The sequence below is a fragment of the Tauraco erythrolophus genome, chromosome 28, assembly GCF_009769465.1.
Source record: "Tauraco erythrolophus isolate bTauEry1 chromosome 28, bTauEry1.pri, whole genome shotgun sequence".
Lineage (NCBI taxonomy): Eukaryota > Metazoa > Chordata > Aves > Musophagiformes > Musophagidae > Tauraco > Tauraco erythrolophus.
In genome coordinates, this window is record NC_141492.1 from 800,623 (window position 1) to 820,340 (window position 19,718).

A 19,718-nucleotide genomic window follows, 5' to 3' on the forward strand; every position below is an offset into this window, starting at 1 on the left:
GGGCACGAGGCGAGACACACACCGCCAGCGGCGTCTTCTCCCGCCGACGCTACACCGAGCGCAAGGACGAGAGGTTAAACGCCAGCACAGGGTGATGTCGACAGCCTCCTCCTCCTCCTCCTCCTCCTTCTCCTCCTCGGTGCCCCGTGGCTGTGAGACCGACCCTCCCACTCAGGGACCTCCAGGGCCAAGCTGGCAGGAGGTCCCGGTTTCACGGGGCTTTGGGGCACCTCTGCCCCAGGGGCTCTGTGTGTGCCCCGCCCCCCGTGGCGAGCAGCTGCCAGGCTCTGAAGCCAGAGCCACTGCCATCCCTTCCTGCTTCTCCCACACCAGGGATGGTCCACAAATCCCCCAAAAGTTGTGTCCCCCCCCAGCTGCCATCCGGCACAGCCTGCCCCACGCATGGCCAGACTCTTGCCTTGGGATAAGGTCCAGCCCACGGCATCTATGGCAGAAAATCTGCCCCTCCCTCAAACCACAGGACCCCCCACCCCACCAAGGTGATGCAGCCCTGGCACCGCCGACGCCGGCATCACGGAGCCGCTCCAGCCTCTCTTGCTCCCAGCCAGGCTCAGGGGTCTCGCTGGATGCACCCACCCCCAGTTTCGAGGGGTTTTCCAGCCAAGAGGAGCAGCAGGTCCCATCGTGTGACTGGGAGCACTGGCAGCAGGGCCCGACGCTGCCGGGACGGCTCCTTCACACAAGCTACAGCAGATGGTCCCCAAAATTCCATCGGCTTGGCCTCACGGAGTCTCGGCACGAGGCTTCTGCACGCCAAAAGCCACCAGTAACTCCCAGCAAAAAGACATCCAAAAAGTCCTTCGCTTTGGGAAATTCCTCAACAGTGTCTTAACGCCAAAGTTAAAAATAAAATATAATAATAATAATAATAATAATAATAATAATAATAATAATAATAATAATAATAATAATAATGTCACCACCAATACTACCACTATTACTAAAAATAAAAAATAATTTGTTTTTACTCAGTGCTGGGGCTGTGGAGCAGCCCAAAAGCGACTCCCAAAGCAAATGTCCCTGGGGAATCTCCCTGGGGATCGGGCTCGCTGGGTGCCACGGGGTGCATCCGTACCCATCCCACCCCTCCTGCCCTCCCCGGACCTCCCCGTTAGCATCTGCTCAAGAGGCATTTTTCCAGCTTTTCCGCTCCAGCCCGGCTCCCAGCCACACGCGGCGTGGCTTTAGCCCGGCACAGGCGGGCTCAGCAGCTGTCACTGCCCGGGCAACACCCCGGGCAGTAAATCAGAGCGGGATGGGGGGGCAAATCCGTGCGGGATTATTTCTCTGGCTGCCCCCAGGCTTGTGGCTTTGCTTGGAGGGTGCGTTGCTTTTTTTCGTTTGTTTTTTCTTTTTTTCAGCTCAACGGCTTCTGCCGGTGCTGCGGGATGGAACCTGCAGTGGTTGGAGAGGGGGGGTCAGCCCCAGAGCGGGGGGTTTGGGGCAGGTTTGGGGCTGATTGTGTCCCGGGAGGGGAAATTCAGCCCCGGCTGGAGGGGTGGGTGCGCTCGGTCTGCGCGAAGCGGCCGGCGCGGCGGGGGGAAACACCGCGCAGAAAGTTCGCGGCGGCTTCGGTGGAGGCTTGGGGTATCAGGAGGGGGAAACGCAGTTCCGCTGGGGAAAAAACGTCAGGAATTCTTGTCTTGAGGGAGAACACAATGCGTCCGAAGGGTCGAGGCAGGGCAGCATCCGCGTGGCACCGTCGCCTTTCGGTGGCCGTCATGAAGCCGCGGAGCTTCGGTGCCGCCGGAGCGTTTCCTGGTAGTGTGAGCCCACGAGACTGCAGTGAAGGGCCCCAGGTCCTCGCTGGTTACACCGACTCCAGAGGAATCCTGGGTGCCACCGCCTGTCCCCAGGGCCTGCCGAGGGTCCCCTGGGCACCGACAGTCTCCGACAGCCTCCAACGAGGCCAGGAGGGAGCAGGACGCCTGCGTTCACTGCACCAACAGCTCGGCAGGAGAACAGGTGATTTTTTTTCAAGAAATCAGGGAATTCTTCCTCAACAGCATCGCAGCAGGGCCAGGGCTCCCAGGGCAGAGCTCCCAGTGCTCCAGGGTCAAACCCAGTGGGGCCTTCGGATGTCGCAGCTCGGGCTGAAACCTCCCTCCTCTCCCTCTTGGATGCTGCTCTCCATTCCCTGGTTGCAGGTGGTACCCCAGAGATGAGTTTTAAGCTGATTTTCCTCTGGAAAAGCTGGGAAAACGCCTCTTGAGCAGATACTAATGGGCAGATACGGCGAGGGCAGGCAGACGTGGGTGCACATTGCAGCCAGTGTGCCTGTGCCCGGCTCGCAGCCCCGCCAACGTCCCGTTGGAGCCAAGCCGTTCAACGCGGGTGCTCGTTCGGCAGCGGACGTGATGGCAGCACCGCAGCATCACCGTATGCTCGGCCCAGGCCCTGGTTTTCGGGGAGCTGGTGGCACCTGTCTCATTTTGCCGTCATTTGTCACCTCCCGTGGGACGACGTCCAACACTTCTAATTTCCAGGACCCTCCATTCCACAACCCTGAGCGCGATGCTCCAACCCAGGTGCTGCTGACCCGCCACCGGCCCCATCCCCAGTGACCCCGCACGGCCACCAGAGATGTGACTCCTCCGGTGCCGGTGCAAATCCTGCCCTGGAAATCCGAATCCTGAAGTCCCCCGCAAATTTGGCATCGCTTTTCGCAGGGTTTTCCTGCCGCAGGTTCAGTCTCCCTGAAAACCTGCTGGCACCAAACTCGATCACTCCGGCAGTGAATGGAGACCCTGGAAAAATCCTTTCAGGGGGCTGACGGTGACGGGGGTGAGCAGGAGGGTTTGCAGCTGCCGGTCACCCAGAGCAGCCTCCGGTGCTGATTCAGTTAATAATTAATACGGCTCATCTCCCTCAAATGAACCAGGAGGTTTATACGTATCGTCAAGCACAGAAGACTTTCACAATCCTCCCAGGGAGGATAAATGGGACAAATAATCCCATTTGAGCATCTCTGCCTGGTCTAGGGCCAGAGGTTGCAGAGGCTTCCCGAAACGCAGCTCCTCGGCGTAGGAGATGAGAGACAAAGGCTCCGAACAAGGGGGCTCATGTGATCGGTGAGCGCCGAGCGCGCGGAGGGAGGACGCCCAGGCAGTGACAGCAGCACGGCTGCCGCCAGCGCGGCGAGCCCCCCGCCCGCCCCGGCACGCTCCAGCCACCGGTCACGGGGTTAAAACGCGCGTCATAAATTAAAACGCACGTCGTAAATTCTCCTGGTGCCTTCGGACATCACAGGGAGCCCTGCAAGAGCTGGGGAGTGGGGGAAGATGCTCCAGGCATCTCTGTCGCCCTGGGCTTTGCCATGGCCACCACAGCTTGGGTGCCCTAATCCCAATTTGGGCTGGAGCAAAGCTGTTGCCTCAACGTTTGTCCCCTCTGCCTCACTCCAAGGGCAGGCTTCCCACTTTTCAGAAAAATCTGCCTGGAGAGCCCTGCAGAGCCCACCCCGAACCTGCTGCCAGTGGCACCGTGGGCATCCCAGGCACCATCTCGCACACAGCCGCTGTGCCGTGTCCCCAGGGCAGACATGGGGGCAGCTCGGCCGAGGCCCTTCGGCAGTTCCTTGGGGAACATCTCTTCTTTCGGCCTTCTCCGCAGAGCCGCCCTCGGCAGCCCGGGGGTCCCTGCCATCCCCTGGCCTTGCTCCAAGCCATCGGTGACCCTGGTGGCACGTGCCCGGGTAAGAGCCGTGCCGCCACTTCCCCACATCCCCGCACCATCCTGGTGCCCACCTTTACGTGGCTGCCCACGGTCGGCTGATCCATAGGGCTACATCAGCTGGAAAAAAAAAAAAAAAAATCCCTCTTTCCTTTCAGGAGCCATTTGGGGAGGACGGCCCTTCCTCCCCAAGCCCGGACAAAGCTGCCCTCTGACCAAGCAGCCCTGACCACGGTCAAGTTCACGCCATGGCCGAGGAGCGGGAGCCCCTTGGCTCCCAGCCGCGGAGCAGCCGCAGCCCCTGACAGCAACAAAGCGGCTCCCACGTGTGCGGGAGGACGAAGGGACCGGGGGGAGACCCCGGCTCGCGCAGTGGGGGTGGGGGGGCCAAGCGGGTCCCAATGCTCCCACGGACCACACATGCCTGCAAAGACCTGGGCTAACAGCTCCCGTGGCTAGCTGCCCCTGTGCTACTAGCCCCACAGGTAGCAACCCCCATGGCCAGCAGTCCCCCATAGGCAGCACCCCTATGGCTAGTGGTTTCTGTGGCTAGCAGCCCCCCATAGGCAGCACCCCTATGGCTAGTGGTTTCTGTGGCTAGCAGCCCCCCATAGGCAGCACCCCTATGGCTAGTGGTTTCTGTGGCTAGCAGCCCCCCATAGGCAGCACCCCTATGGCTAGTGGTTTCTGTGGCTAGCAGCCCCCCATGGGGAATACACCCATGGCTACTAACCCCTGCGGACAGCAGCACAGCCATGGCTAGCACCCGCCACGGCTAATCGCCCCACGGCTAGTGGCCCCCGTACCCTGGAGCCCCCCGTGGGCAGCAGTCCCACGGCTGGTGCCCCTCCACGGGCTTTGCCCGGAGCCCCCCCGCTCCCGCCGCCCGCAGCCCCCGGAGCTCGTCCCGGCTCCCGGCAAAGCCCCGGCACCCCCTCCGCTACCCCCCGCTGCCGGTGCCCCCCCTGCCGGGGCCGCGCCCCGGTGCCCGCCCGGCCCGTCCCCGCACGTACCGGGGCTGCGGCGGGGCCGGCGCCGCCCGGAGCGCGCATCAGCGGCGGCGCGGCCGCGGGGCCATTTTCTGCGCGGAGCTGTCGCGAGAGCGGGGGGGGCGGGGGGGAGGAGGAGGAGGAGGGGGGCGGAGGAGGAAGGAGCGGTGCGGAAGGGGGGGCGGGGGCCGCAGGGTGGGGGCCCGGCCCGGTTCGGTTCGCCACGGCGGTTTTTCCCGGGTGTTTTCGCAGGAGCGCTCCGCACCCCAGCGCCTGCGGCGGCTGGAGCATCCCGGGGGCCTGCGGAGCATCCCGGGCCCTTGGAGCATCCCGGGGTCCGCCGAGCACCCCAGGGTCCCCACATCATCCCAGGGGCCCTCAAAGCATCCTGGTGCCTTCGGGGTGTCCTGGGGTCCTCGGAGCAACCCGAGACCCTTGGGAAGCCCTGGAGCCCGTAGAGCGTTCCCGGGCACCCCGAGCCTTTTGGAGCTCCCCAAACCCCTCGGAGCGCCCTGCACCCCTTAAGGCACCCCAGGGCCCTCTGAGCACCCCAAGTTCCTTGGAGCATCCTGGACTCCACGGAGCATCCCGAGCCCATCAGATCATGCCTGGCCCCTAAATGCAGCCCAAACCCCTTGGAGCCTCCCAGGACCCTCAGAGCAACTGGAGCCCCTCAGAGACCCCCAAGCCCCTCAAAAAAAATGGAGCCCCTTGGAGCACCCGGAGCTCCTCAGAGCCCCCCAGTAAGTGCCTGAGGGGGCCCAGCTCCCACTCACTCGCAGGGCTGCGTGGGAACATCCCACTTGCGCAGCACCCACTGCCAGGGTGCTGCTCCCCCCACCCACTGCCAGGGTGCTGCTCCCCCCACCCACTGCCAGGGTGCTGCTCCCCCCGCCCAGCCCCAAGGAAGGGCTGGAAGGTGCAGAAAGGAATTTCCTAAACCCCCAGAGTTTCCAAAGCCTATTTTTTTCATTAAAATCGAAACAGAGGTTCTGTCTGTTTGCCTCCCCCCCAGGCTCCGCAGTGCAAGGACTCTTAAAAATCTGTGATTTACAGGAAAAATCACCCCAAGAACTGCGGGGAGGGGGGTAAAAGCCCGTGAGGGGGTGGCCCAACCACCCCAACCACCTTCTGCAGCGTGGGGCTGGGGAGGACTCCACATCCCAGCAGCCTCCTGCCGTGTGCCGCCCCCACCCTGGAGGAAACAGGGTCCCCTGAACCCCCCTACAGACCCCCCATCTCTGGGGCAGGGGATCTGCTTGCTGGGGGGGCGGGGGGCAGGCCCGGGGGGGGCTGCAGGAAGGAGGAAGAGGAGGGCTGGGACGCGAGGCTGAGGCAGGGCCCCACGGGAGCGGCTGTCGTCACTTCCTCCGCCGCCTGGCGCAGGGCTCGGTGCGGGGAGCGGGGAGCGGGAGGGGGGGCAGGCAGGGACAAGGCCTGACATGTCGGCACCGTCCGTCCCTCTCCCTGCTGCAAACCTCCCAGAACAAGCCGGGATGGGCTCAGTCACCCCCCCCCAACGCCCCCCAACGCAGCTTCACCTGTCTCAGGGTCGGGGCAGAGGGGGTCCCCTGAAGCCCAGAGCTGGTGCAGCTGAGGATGGTGGTTTCCACCCTGTGCGTTGGCCCTGGCACCCCATGGGCGAGCCCCCCCACCCCCAACCTGGCAAACCAGGGAGGGCCCCAGCAGCCCTTTGACCCCCGCCAGGAAAAGCTGCCACAGCTTGGTGGGCTTTGGCCAGGTGGTCCTCGCAGCTTTTCCTGCGGGAAACGAGGGAAAGGCCACGGCACCCTGATCCTGCTGCGCCCCGTTGTCCTGTCGCCGCTGGCCCAGCAGCTCCCGGCCATGCCGAGCGGTCCGGAGCCGTGCCGGGATGTGTAGACACCAGAGCTGAGTTCTTGGAGGCGTCGGGTTTCTGAATTCAGCATCTTCTGGAGGGTTCAAGGTGGGGGGACCAGAGCTGCCTTCGTTGTGCCTCTGCCCACGTCTCCACGTGGGGTCATGGGGGTGCAGGGCTCTTTGCCATGGGGCCAGCAGGAGCCACGGGCGAGCACCAGGGTGAAATGCAAACTCCAGGATCAATTTTTGAGTCAGACTCAGGTTCGTTGAGTCTGCTCGTTTACCATAATTATTGACAATAATCCTATTTATACACCAGCATCGACAGAGCAGTTCCAGTCCCTGAACAAGCAGCACAGGGCCAGTCCTTGCTGCAGAGGCCACCATCTAAAGCAGCTGCGGGATTCGGTGGTTGGCACTGGCACAGCCCGGCAGCCAGCACAGGCTGGGGGCTCGTGAGGAAGTGCTCCCTCATCACCAGCATCGGTGGAGAACCGCCGCGGAGCCGCCACCAGTCCCTTCGGCTCAGCCTTGACGGAAGCGCGGTGGGAGGACGGTGACCCCCTCCTCACCTCTGGCCACGCGGCTGCTGCACCCAACTCAGATCTTCTGCACGTAGTTCCCAGGGAAAAGCCCTTCCTTGCCGTGCAGCCGGCCTTTCCACCAGCCGGAGATATCTGGGAAGGGGGGGCAGAAAAAGAGCCGGATCAGGCACGGTGCTGCCGCGGGACACGGCAGGGAGAAGCTGGGCAGGGCAGGAGCCCGGTGGTACCTTCCAGCAGGATGTCAATGATGTCCCCCACGTTGAAGCTGAGCTCATCCGTGTCCTGCCCGATGTACTGGTAGAGCGCCTGGCAGCGCGGCACGGCCGCCGTGGGCTGCGGCTTGGGGCGCCTGGCTGGTGGCGGCCGCTGGCTCAGGCTTTGCCGGCGCTGCATGCTGCAGGACCGGGGAGGAACGGCGTTCGCACCGGGGAGGGCGGGAGGACACGGGATGCTCTGCACCCTCCTTCCCTCCCTGCTCTCCCCCACCGATGGGATGGTCTGTGCCTGCGGCTCAGGTGGGTCCTCCCAGGGCACGGACTGGGAGAACTGGGATGTGCAAGAGCCTGGGAGGTGTTGTCCTACCAGCAAGGTTGGATAGCCCGGACCTGCTCGAGCTGTGGCTCGGTTGGGCAGTCGAGCTGCTGAGAAGGAAACGAGCATCCCCTGGGACCAGCACGGTGGGATGGGAGAATGGAGGGGGGGATCGGGCAGGACCTACCCAGCAACCCCTTGGTCAGGCACGTTGAGGAAATCCATGTTCTGCTTGGATGGGGGTCGCGTCTTCAGCTGGCGGCTGGCATTTCGGGAGGGAAGCACCGCGGCTGGTGGCCCCCGTGCCTGCTTCTGGGGCACCGTGTAGGTGGCCCGCTGAGCCCCGCCATCGCTGCGTGGGAACTGGGGTGCCCCGTTCCTGCAGGCACCTGGAAAGCCCCCCCCGCCCCGGGGGTGGTACATTACAGGGGCCCACGCTCAGCCTGCACCCCCCAAGAGCGCAGTGCTGGCTGGGTCCAGGCTGGGGACCCCCTCCCCAGCACCCCCCTTGGCACTGCCCTCCTCACCTCTGGGTGCCGGCGGGGCACTTCGGGAGGGCGCTGGACACCTGCTGCCCCCTCTGCTCTGCGTCATCCCTTTTCTTGTGGGCTCTGGGGGGACACGAGCCCCCCCCGTTAGGTGACAGTCCTCAGAGCTGGCTGGGGGGGGACTGTCCCCACAGTTTTTCCCTAAAACGCTCCATGCTGCCCCATCGCCCGAGCAGAAGCAGTTTCCTCCTGGGTGAACCTCGCAGGGCCAGGGCACACGCTGGCTCCCAGCGGTGTTCTCAGTCCTGCAGTTGTGCCCCACCATCCCGGCGTTCCTGTCCCCCCCTCACCCCCACCACAGCCCGGCACTCACTGGCATTCCTGGGGAGCCCATCCCCGATGCTGACTGTAAGGGTTTTGCCTCCGGCTTTGAGGGTGGCCACGTCGCCCTGTCCTCTGACGAAGGTGATGTTGCGGGTGCCACCACCGCCCCAGCCCTCCTTCTTCACCCGAAACTGTAGTCTAGGGGGGAGAGAGGCCGTGAGGCCACGGTGACAGGATCCTGTTGTCCTTTGTCACCTCTCCCAGCCCCCACCCTTACGTGTCCTTGAAGGAGAGCTGCAGCTTGGCATGGGTGAGCTCCTCGTAGCGTTTGCACAGCAGGCTGATCAGCTCTGTCTTGAAGATGGACTCCAAGAAATTGTCGGCATTGTTCTCGTGAAGGATGAAGAAGTCATCCTGCCTGGTGCTGAGGGAGCAACCCCGGTGAGGTGTGTCAGTGGGGGGCAGCTGGGAGCTCCATGGCCCCGTGCCCTGCTGCCTCCATGGGCGAGGGGCCTGGGGGCACCGGTGGGTGGAGAGGCTGGTGGGGCTGATGGGTGAAGCCCGACCACAGGGACCCCCCGAGGAGCCCGTGCTAAGGGACGCACCTCAGCGAGACGCCGCTCACCGCCTGGAGCTCCACCTTCTTCTTGAGCACCTCCTTGATCTGCCCCTTCTCGGGACCTTTCTTCACCTTCTCCCGCCCGATCAGGTAGAAGTACTTGGGGGTGAGGATGAAGTCCCGCTTGATGGGCTGGGAAAGGGCAGATGCAGGGGGTGGGGGGTGTTTGCAGGGGGGCACAAGCCCCGCAACATGCATCCCACCCAAGGGTAGCCACCGTGACCCATGGCTTGGCCTGTCCCAAGCCCAGGGCAGGTCTGCCTACCTTGAACCTCCGGTCGTACTTAGTGACGGAGTCGGCGAAGTCGATCCGCTCCCGCTTGGCCAGGAACTGGCGCAGCTCCGGCCGCTCATCCATGCCCAGGTAATCGCCCACGAAATTCCTGTTGATGCTGTTCCTCCTCCGCTCTTTGAAGTTGTAGAGGATGTTGGAGGCTGCGTTGGACCCCGAAGCGACGCCGGTCAGGCAGGGCTCCGTGCCTGCCGGTGGCTCAGCCCGCGGCCCCTCCCTGCCCTCCCAAAGCGGCTGCGGGAGCCGCGGGAGCCATCGCACGGGCTGCGGCAGCACGAAGTGGGGCTCGTTTTGTGCCACAGAAGGAATCTGAGCTGCTTGAGCTTGGCTGGCTTTGAAAGCCATTAATCGCCCCCAAAAACCCTGTGGGATGCTGTGGGAGGGAGAGAGGGACCCAGCTGCTTTCTGGGCTTTTCCCCTTGATATTTCGCTGCACGCTTGGCAGGGTGGGAGAACATGTGCGATGGGGTCCGGTGGTGACCGCCGGCCTTTCCCACCCGCTGCAAGTGCTGACTCTCAGCTGCTCCTCTCCACCTCGGGGCAGGCAGTGAAATGCAGAGCGAGACAGCGAGAGGTGCCGGTTTCTGCCCTGCAGCCCCTGGCAGGGCTGGAAATCGGAGCAGGAAATTCATGCACTCCTTTAAGGTGTGCACCTCGGGCATCTTGTGACCCGGTACCTCCTCATCCCCCATCTTAACGCCGCAATTTGGAGCCGGGTTGCCACTCTGCTGCCGCTCTGGCAGCTGGGCCGTCCCCAGCAAAGGGCACCCCAAAAGGGGTGCCGGGGTGGCAGTGTCCCCGTCCTTGCTCAGCCTTACCCTCCTCCCGCATCTGCTCGTACTTCCGGACAGCGATGTGCCGGCGCCAGGCCTTCTGGATCACCCGGGCAAAGCTGTCGAATTTTCTCTCCCGCATCTCTTCGAGGAGGAAGAGCTGGGGGACACACGGGGTCCTGAGCGCGGCTGGCGGGGCGTCCCCCAGCCCCCTTGCTGCATGGCTTCTCTCGCACATCGGCACCCCACACCCTCCCCAGCGCTGCCCAAAGCGGTGCTCGGCTGCGTCCCATGGGGCGAGGGGCAGAGCTGGGGCACCTACCGACTCGGGGTTCTTGACAAACACCTTGCTCCGACCCATCTGGTACTGGTCTGGGTCCATGTTGACGGAGCACAGCAAGTGCTGCACCCCTTGGCGCTCGTCCCCGCGCCAGGACGGCCACGTCTCGGGGGTGAGGATGGCGTAGCTGCGGGGAGAGGGGCCGTGAGTTGCGGCCGGGCTGCGGGGACCCGCCGTCCCCCCGAGCCGGTGGTCGCTCACCGTTGCAGGAATTTGTGGAAGAGGCGGCGGTAGGCGAATCCCGCCCGGCGCACCCGGATGTTCTCCTTCAGCCCCAGGTACTCGACTTGGTGCTTCACCCTGCGGAGCCGGGAGGGACACGCTCGGTGTGGGACACGCTTGGTGTGGGACGGCAGGTCGGTGGGGGACGTGCCCCGGCCCTTTGGCCATTGCTTTGCACGGGGATGCCCTTGGCTGTGTGAGAGCCTCTTGGGGCTCAGACGGAGCATGTAGAGGACCACGGGTGTCCCCGCACGCTCCTCAGCACCCGCCTCGTGCTCCTCTGGGTCTGTGGACAGCACAGAGGGACCAGCCCAGGGGTGCAGTTTTTGGAGGAAAGCCGGTCCTGGCCACATGTCCATCATTGGGTCCTGTTCCCCAGGCTCTGTGGGCTCCCTGATACATGGCGAGGGTCCTCCGTTACCTGCTCTCCTCCCAGTCCCGCGGCTTCTTGGTCTCATTGGGCTTGATGCAGCGGATGTAGTGTGGGGTGCACTTCATTAGCGTGTTCACCAGGTCGTTGGCCTGTTTCTGTCGCAAGGACCGACTTCTGTAGCATTAAAGGTGTTGGTGGGAGCCCATCACCCTGCTGCTGCCCCAGGGGCACCTACCGTCCTGCAGCCTCCGGGACGTACCTTGATTTTGGAGCCCGCAGTGGTTGGTCGTCCCTTTTTGTCAGAATCGAGCTTTTCTGGGAAAAGCATCCGGATGAAAGAGCTGAAAGGCAGGTGACAGTCCGTGGGTGAGAGCTGCCAGGCTCACCCAGCTTGGCTGCTGGCGCCCGCGGGGCGATGCAGGACGCTGAGCACCCCGAGCTGTGGCTTGGGCAGGGGCAGGACCAGCAAAGCTTTATGGTCTGGATGTTGAGGATGCTGCCCTCTGCCCCAGCCCTTCCGGGCTGGCCCCGGGACCGCAGCGCTGCTGGGACTCACTGTTCGCTGCTCTGCATGAGCTCGATCAAGTCGGTGAAGAGCACGTCCCGGTTGCGCTCGCAGAAGCCGCTCACGTCGTAGGAGACCTGGGGGCAGGGGGAGAACTCAGCCCCGTGCCGCTGCGGCCAGGGCCGTGGGGTGCGGGGTGCGGGGCGTGGGGCGCGGGGTGTGTGGTGCACGGTGTGGGGTGCAGGATGCGGGGTGGGAGGTGCGGGATGTGGGTGTGCGGTGCAGGGTGCGTGGTGTTGGGGTGCAGGGTGGGAGGTGCGGGGTGCAGGGTGCATGGTGTGGGGTGCAGGGTGCACAGTGCGGTGTGTGGGGTGCAGGGTGCGCGGTGCCGGGTGCGCGGTGCCATACCTTGCCTGCGTAGTGGTGGATGACGAAGCCCGAGCTCCAGCTGTTGAAGTGCTCGTGGGTGCCCACGGCCGCCTGCAGCTTCTGCAGCAGGGTCTGGTCTGCGCCCTCACCGGTGGCATGCATGGTGGCACAGACATCGTCCAGGACGCTCATGATCCCCGGGGGGTTCTGGAGGGGGATAGCGAAGCCATGGGTGCCCAAAGGCCTAATCCTGCACCTGGCTGTGCCCAGGTGCCCTGCACTGGTCAAAGCTGCTTTGTGCTGAACCGTAGCTTAGGTTAAGGATGCCGAGCTGCTGCTCTCCCAGGGATGCTCCCCGGCAGGACCAGCTTCTGGACAGCACCCAGTCCATCCAACACCCCCTCCCTGAGTGCCTTGTGTCCCCAGGAGACCCTCCGCTGGAGGAGGGGACCCCCACTCACCAGCTTGTTCTCTATCAGGTCGCACACCACCTTGTTATTGAAGTACTGGATCTGGGTCCACTTGATCCCCTCCTGCACATATTCCTCCTGGGGAAGCGCAGAGACAGCTGGATGGACCCAGGACCCGTGGGAGCTGCTGCAGCCCACCCTTTCTCCAGCCATGGCACCGGGACTGGCTGGTGATGGGTGTGCAGGAATCGGGGCACTGGTGCCAGGCCTCCCCCAATCCAGCACCCCCCCATACCTGCTCTGCCTTCAGGGTCAGCTCTATGAAGATCTGCTGCAGCTTCTCGTTCACAAAATTAATGCAGAATTGCTCAAAGCCATTTTTCTGCGAAAAGACAAAAGATGGAAGAGAAGATGGGGCTCAGTCGGCTTCTACTCCTCTCACTGCCTCGGAGGGGACCCCAAACAGCAGAGCCTTTGCGTGCTGCTCCAGGGACCCTTCTTGAGGCCATGGACCGCTATCGGCTCCAGTCACCTTTCTGGCTGCAGAAGCAGGGAAGGCCATTTTCCAGCTGGTCTCCTATCCCAAAGCAACACATACCTGGAATATTTCAAAGCCGTAGATGTCCAGCACCCCGATGCTGTACTCCTCGTACGGCTTCTGCATAGCCCGGTTGATAGACTGCAGGAGAGATGGGACGAGCCACCTTCACGGCGGGTGTACGGCAGCAGAGCCGCCTGCACGCGGGAGCGGATGGCGACCATCCCCTCCGCCCCACGGCCGCCCGCGGCGCAGCCCGCCAGGACCACGCACCTCCACCAGGAAGTCGAAGACGCGCGCGTAGAGCCCCTTGGCCAGGGCGTCCCGGGTGTAAGCCGCCTGCTCCACGTTGAGGGTGACGGTGATGGACTCGGAGCGGCCGCCCCACTTGCTGTCCATTTTCCTGCTGGTGACCTTCTCGTTGAGGCGGTCCTGGTCGATGCCCAGCAGGTAGGCAGGGAAGGCCAGGGCTGGGCAGAGGCAGGGAGTAGGGTGGGTGATCAATGCTGCCTGCTCCCCGAACGCCCCCGGCGCGCTGCCTGCAGCCGTTGCCAGACCCCCCATCTGAGTGCAAGGGACAACGGCGGTGCAGTGACCGGGGCCGTGGGACACGGTCCTCCCTCTGCTAAATCACAGCAAGCCACTCCTGGCATCTTTCCCCTTGCTAATTAAGCTCTGGTTGTGCCATTTGCTTGCTGCCTCAGTTTCCCCATGTCTGATGTGGGGAAGACGCTGATGGTTCCTCTCTCCTCTGCCGAGGGATTTGTGCTACGGGCAGTTTGCAATTCATAGAATCATAGAATCATAGAATCATAGAATGGTTAGGGCTGGAAGGGACATTCAAAGGTCATCTAGTCCAACCCCCCTGCAAGGAACAGGGATATCTCCAACTAGATCAGGTTGCTCAGGGCCTCATCCAAACTGGCCAAGGGTCTCCGCAAGCATCCCTGCTCACCCCCCTGGAGCAGGGGGGGGTCAGCCACTCACAGTCAGCATTTTCCACCCGAGCGTAGTTGCCTTCTTCCCGAAAGCTGATGTTTCCCAGATGGAGGATCCCTGCCACGATCTGTAGCACCAGCTGCTGGTCCTCGCCGCGGATGCCAATGACCTGCATGGCGTTCTGGGGGCGCGGGGGGGCCCGTCAGCCCCCACCCAGCTGCAGGTGGCCTTGGGGACCCCCTCCCTTGGGCACTCACCATAGTTTCATGGAAGTCGCTGCGGTCATCTGTGCCCTCCACCTGGTAAGTGTCCGACTGGTTCAGGTAGTAGTAATAGTCCGGGCTCATGATTCCCAGGTTCTGCCGCTGCTCTTGGGATGCCCCTTCAATGAGCTGGGAGAGAAATGGGGCTGTGGTCACCCGGCCCCTGGCCCCTGCAGCAGCCCGGCCGGCCCCATGCCCCCCCGTACCTGGTAGTAGATGTGGAAATTCCTCTCGCACTCGTTCTGGCTCACCACCCGTGACTTCTCCAGCAGGAAGTTGGAGATCTTGCCCCCGTCAGGCTCACCACCCCGGCTGAACTGGATCTCGAAGTACTTCCCCTGCCCCGGCACAGCTCCCGCTCAGAGCCGCCGGCTGGTGGGACTCCTTGCTCCCCCCGGCCCTGGCTTCCCTCCCCCTTCTCCCACCACGCCAGGACCATTGCTGGGACGGATCCTGGACCCTCTACACCTGCCCTGGAGACTTACAAAACGGCTGGAGTTGTTGTTCCGGACGGTTTTGGCGTTCCCAAACGCTTCCAGCAGCGGGTTGGACTGCAGGATGATGTCCTTCACGTGCTGGGGGCAGAGGAGGAGAGAGGGCTGAGCAGGGGTGGCCACCACCTGCGTCCCACTGCAGCAGCCCTGCCTTGGGGCTGGGGACAGAGCCGGGGCTTTGTGTGTCCCCAGCCTCGGAGCTGGGGCTGCTCCGTGCGCCGCCATCGGACAGAGGGAGCGGGGGGCCGGGGCGGTGGGGCATGGTTGGGTCGGGAGGTGATGCCATGAGGGGCTGTGGGGTGGGGGTTAGCCATACCTGCACTTTCTCGCCACCCCCGGACACTTTGGAGATGTAGCCCATGATGTATTTCGCTGCCACCGTTTTCCCGGCCCCGCTTTCTCCGCTGCGCAAACGGCAAAGCAGAGGAGATGTGAAACGGCTTCACCCATCACTCGTCCTGGCTGCTTCGGGGTGGGCTGCTGGAGCAGGGTTGGGGGGTGATGGCAGGTGACAGGGGCTGGGGTCCCCCTCCTGCTGTGTGGCAGCGCTAATGCTGGGGACGGGGCTGCTCTGGGCTATAAGCGGGGTCGGAGCAAGGCTGAGTGAGGACCTGCTCCCGGAGGAGATGTTGAGTTTCTTGTTGCTGGATTTTGGAGGGGAGGAGGGAGACTTGGGAGCCTCAAGGGGAAGTCTCCAGCCTTGCCCCACATCCTGACCATGTCCTTTGCAACACTCAGCCGGAAAAGCACGTTGCACAAGGCTCCATCCCTGCCCTGGCTGGTGCTCATGGCCCAGGATGTCGGGGTCCCTCCAGCCACCCCCATGCTCTGGGTCCCCCAGGATCCACCGCTGGGCTTCAGCTGCCCCTTGCCCAGCTGCTGTGTTTAGCCAGGATGTCCCCGGGGTGTGGGGAGAAGGAGTGACGGGGGCAGCCGGCCCCACACTGGTGGCATGAGGTCCCCGACTGTGCCCCGTGTACCCCCTACCTGATGATGACGCACTGGTTCTCCCCATCGATCATCATGTTGCGGTACATGTTGTCGGTCAGGGCGTAGATATGGGGGGGATTTTCATACTGAGCCTAAACCGGGGACGAGGACAGCAGCGCTGAGCACAGAGCAGCCATGAGCCCCCCCGCCCTGAGCCCCCTCCCCGAATCCCCGTAACTCTGCCCGCTTGTTGCCGGAGGCAGCAGCACACGGCGGCGATGGGGAATTAGCCTCTTGCCACAAACATGAGCTCATTGGCAGCAGCAGGTCAGATGATTTTTCGACTCTCCCCCCTCCTCGGGAAGCTCACTGTGGCAGAGCTGGTCGCTCAGGCTGAATTTTACCATGTTTGGGTCGCTTCGGGGTGTATTTATGAGCTGGATTTCCCAGGAATGTAGATTTGCTCCCGAGACTCATTACTGACTCTCCATCGATATGTTTGGAAACACTGACCTCTGCGGCAACCCCAAGGGGACACTCATGGGACACCCCCCGAGGTGTTTTGCACCCAATTAAACCCAAAAAAACCCCCTGGCACGCAGCAGCCTCACCGCCCCCTGGTACAGCTCGATCTCCCGGTCGGTGAAATACGGCATCTGCTTGAAGGGGTTGACGGAGATGAGCACCGGCCCGATGTAGGTCTGAGTGGCACGTTAAGGTCCGTGCATCCTTTCCCACGTCCCACTGTCCCTTCCTGCCCCACTCCCCGGGTCGGGAGGCAGTGTCAGTGTGAGCAAGGGCAGGAAGGTGGTCGGGGGGTCCCTGCCTCTCCCTGGAAGCTGCATGAGGAATACCTCAAAGATTTCCAGCTTGGATGCAGGCAGAGACACTGTCATGGCTTGGTGATCTCCCAGCCACTGGGTCTCAGTGCTTCACTCCCCAGCCCTGGTGTGGCACCTCCAGTGTGACCGGTGCAGGGCACAGCAGGAGCAGGGCTCAGCTCCCTGGCTTTGTGCCTGCGGCCTTACTCCAGCTGAGGATCGGCTCCAAAAGCATCATTTCCAGCACCTCACAGCCTCTCTGTCCTCAGCTGCCCACACTCCATTCATGAATTTTGCAGCAGAAGCCCATCTCCATTTTACAACCAGGGAAACTGAGGCACAGAGAGGGGAGAAACTGCTGGCTCCTGCCTTTCCTCGGCCACTCCACCTCCCTTGGCCCCTGCCTGCAGCATCCCCGGGTCAGCTGGGGGTGGGCAGGGGAATGGAAAAGCCGGGAACTGTGCCTGGAAATGACACAGCAGCAGGATGGGGATGAGCCCCCAGCACCCCCGGGCAGGAGCTGGGGAGGTGGAGGTTGGTGCCAGAGCAGTGTCAGTGTACCCCAAACCCTCAATGTCCTATTTTTGGCCCACCTGACAGCAGGGGAGGGGAAAGAGCAGCTGAAAGGCAGGAAGAGAGGGGCTTTTCTGGGAAATGCAGAAGCATGGGGCGTTGAGTCATGGCTGGACGGGGCCCCTTGTGCACGGCAGCACAAAAAAAAAGGAAGAAAGAAGCTGTGTGGGGTATTTTTGTCCTCCCAAACATCAGAAAAAAAAAAAAAAAGCCAACCCCTAAACACACCGAAAGCCCCAGGACTGCCGACAGAGCGGGGAGGGCGGCCGCGTCACCCTGCCCGGAGCAGCGCATCACCTTGTAAGGACAGAGCCGCATCTTCGGGGAAACCACAGCCGCTCGCGGCCGTGGGAGCAAAGCGGCTCGGCCCCGCGCTCAGCCCCGCTGCCAGCCCGGGCCGTCGCCGTGCCCTGCTCTGCGTGGCACGGATTCTGGCCGTGCAGCCCCAAGCAGGTGCGGGGTGAGCACGGCGAGGGCTCAGCGCCACGAATCGGGGGCGCGGGGACACCTCCCCACCCGCACCGCGGAGCCCGAGTGCACGATGCTCAGCAGTGCCAACTCCGCGATGGCAGCCAGCGACCACAAGCGCAGCTGGGCTGGGGGATGGCGCCGTGGGGGCAAGGCTGGGCAGGGTGGAAGCTTTGCCACCCGGGCCAGCTTCTCGGTGTCCCATGTGGGCTAAGGCTGGGGGAGGGTGAGGGGTGACACCTCGTCCCCATGTCTGCGGGGATGCTCTCGCTCCATCCAGGGTTTGCTTGGATTTGCTGCGGGTGCAGAACAGCCCAGGTGCACCATGGGCATCAGAGGTGTTGGGTGACAGCAACAGGGGACGATGGCCACTATTGCCACGGCGGTCCGGCCCCGTTGGCGCAGGCAGGTGAGTCTCCAGGAGCAGTGGGAGACGGCAGCTGCGGGGTTTTGCTCAGCACTCTTTGCTTAGGGCTTTGGGCCACAAAAGAAAGACCGAAGTGAGTCCCGGGGCATGGCAGGATCGGGGTCACAGATGCAGTGTCTCTGACAAGTGCAACTCAGCTCAGGATCAGTGGCATTCCCTTGGTTGATGCCAACCTCATCCTACTGCAGTATGGGGAGGGGACGCTGCAAGCATTGGGGCAGCCCCAGTTTGACCCACACCCTGGCAAAGCCTCGGAGCGCAGCCCTGCTGCTCCCTGGCTGCGTCCCGCTGCCCTGGGAAGGATACAAAGATATAATCGTCCATAAAACGCTTCTTAAGGTTCTCCACGATGGCTTCCTCGGAGATCTTGGAGAGCAGGACCATGTCGTCCACGCCGCTCTGCTTGACATTGTGGCTCTGCCAATGGAAGCGCTCCTTGCTGCCCTGCAGGGAGAGGGCACAAGGGGCTGCACTAGGGCCACCGCCGACGGGAGCGGGGTCCAGGCCTGGCCCTGGCTCCCGCTCCCTCCAGGATGCTGGTAGCTCTCACTGGCTCCCACCCCGGCTGCGGCTCCAAACCAGGTGCCTTCGGGTGGTGCAGGGATGGGCGCTTTGGTCACACCGGGAGTTTGCAAAGCTCAAATTCCCCACCCTGCTGCACCTGGGCTTGCCCCATCTCTTTGGCCGGATCCTGCCTCTCCGCAGGTCTGGCGCCCTGGAGAGGAGCAGAGCGCTGACAGCCTGCAGGTGTGCTCGTAACATCAGCTCTGCTCCTTCCTGCGGTAATGAAGGCCTAACGAAGCAATAATTGCACAGGCTTTGCTTATGAGTCAAAGAGGCACCAAAAATAACCCAGGGAAAGGGTAAAAAATTGCAGCTCGTGGGGGCGTACCCCGGCACCGCGCATCCTCTGCACCCCAGTGTCCCCTCCGCACTGAGGCAGAGGTGCAACCATGCCCCCATCACCCTTTCCTCCCTGCCGGGGGGTGAGCCAGCATCCACTTTCCAGTCGCCCCCCAACTGTCCTGGCTCTGTCCTCCAGGGCCATGGGGCAGCAGGAGAACCGGGCTGTGATTTACACCCTGTGGGGCTAAAAGCAGCTGGGGGCACAGCATAAGATTTCACCGTGCAAAACCTACTCGAAGGTCCCTTCCTGCAGAGGAAATTTGCTGGACACAGCCCACCATCCCATCAGCACCTGCCCACCCTCCTCTGTGCCTGTCCCACGGCCCTCGTGGTTCTGCTTTCACCCCAGCGCTCCCAGCACCGATTTCACTTCTCCCCCCCCGTCGCCCCCGTCTCTTACTCTCTCCATTTCCCTTTTCTTCTCTTCCTCTTTTTCTTCATTTTCCTGCTGGCTCTCAAGATTTCAGGCCTCCAGACCTCGATACCTTCACAACCCTCCCGTCTGCCCCTGCTTTTCACAGGCTGCCTGTCGCCCCCCGCGCCCACCCTCGGATGCTCGGCACAACCCGGCACCATCGCGACGAGGGGGCAGAGGGACCGTTGTGGCGCACGGATCAGTTCAGCCGCCTTCCACCCCGCCGGGCTGCTGGGCTTTGGAACCCAAAATATCGTCCAGGCCCCCCTCCAAACCCCAAAGTGTGACTCGAGCCCCCATAGCCGGTGGAGGGACTTTTGGCATCGTTGTCCCACCGCCTTCCCTTGGGACATGTGGACCTTGCTCAGCTCAGAGGGGTCTGGGGGCCATCAGGGCAGCTCATGCAGCCTGAGACTGCATGGGGGGCTTCTTCTCTTTCTCCTGTTTGTTGCTTGTGGGCCTTTTTCTTGCCTTGCCCTCCTCTTCCTCCCCTCCAGCCCAACAAGCCCCTAGAAAGGCCACCTGGAAAAACGCAGGCGGGCTCAGTCATTCGCTCCAGGTCACCACGCTGTCACCCAGGGAGCTGTTGGTGACCCCAGGAGCCTCCCAGCTTCCACCCAGCCTGGCCAAAA

General features: G+C 63.1%; 1 protein-coding gene across 1 annotated transcript; it reads right to left on the bottom strand.

Annotated features, from left to right (window-relative positions):
* Positions 1–7,121: 7,121 nt before the first annotated feature.
* Positions 7,122–19,247, bottom strand: MYO1F (myosin IF). Its single transcript, XM_086627493.1, has 28 exons — positions 19,218–19,247; positions 18,072–18,209; positions 16,088–16,177; positions 15,534–15,628; positions 14,863–14,950; positions 14,538–14,627; positions 14,259–14,390; positions 14,047–14,181; positions 13,838–13,970; positions 13,124–13,320; positions 12,911–12,991; positions 12,608–12,694; positions 12,364–12,450; positions 11,942–12,109; positions 11,585–11,670; positions 11,288–11,369; positions 11,077–11,183; positions 10,635–10,733; positions 10,416–10,560; positions 10,139–10,253; positions 9,294–9,463; positions 9,015–9,160; positions 8,687–8,833; positions 8,459–8,607; positions 8,125–8,208; positions 7,785–7,986; positions 7,294–7,460; positions 7,122–7,198 (listed from the first exon to the last, which is right to left on the bottom strand). Exons 1-28 carry the CDS (start codon positions 19,245–19,247, stop codon positions 7,122–7,124), a joined length of 3,327 nt encoding a protein of 1,108 aa, XP_086483619.1.
* Between the last annotated feature and the right edge of the window lie 471 nt (positions 19,248–19,718).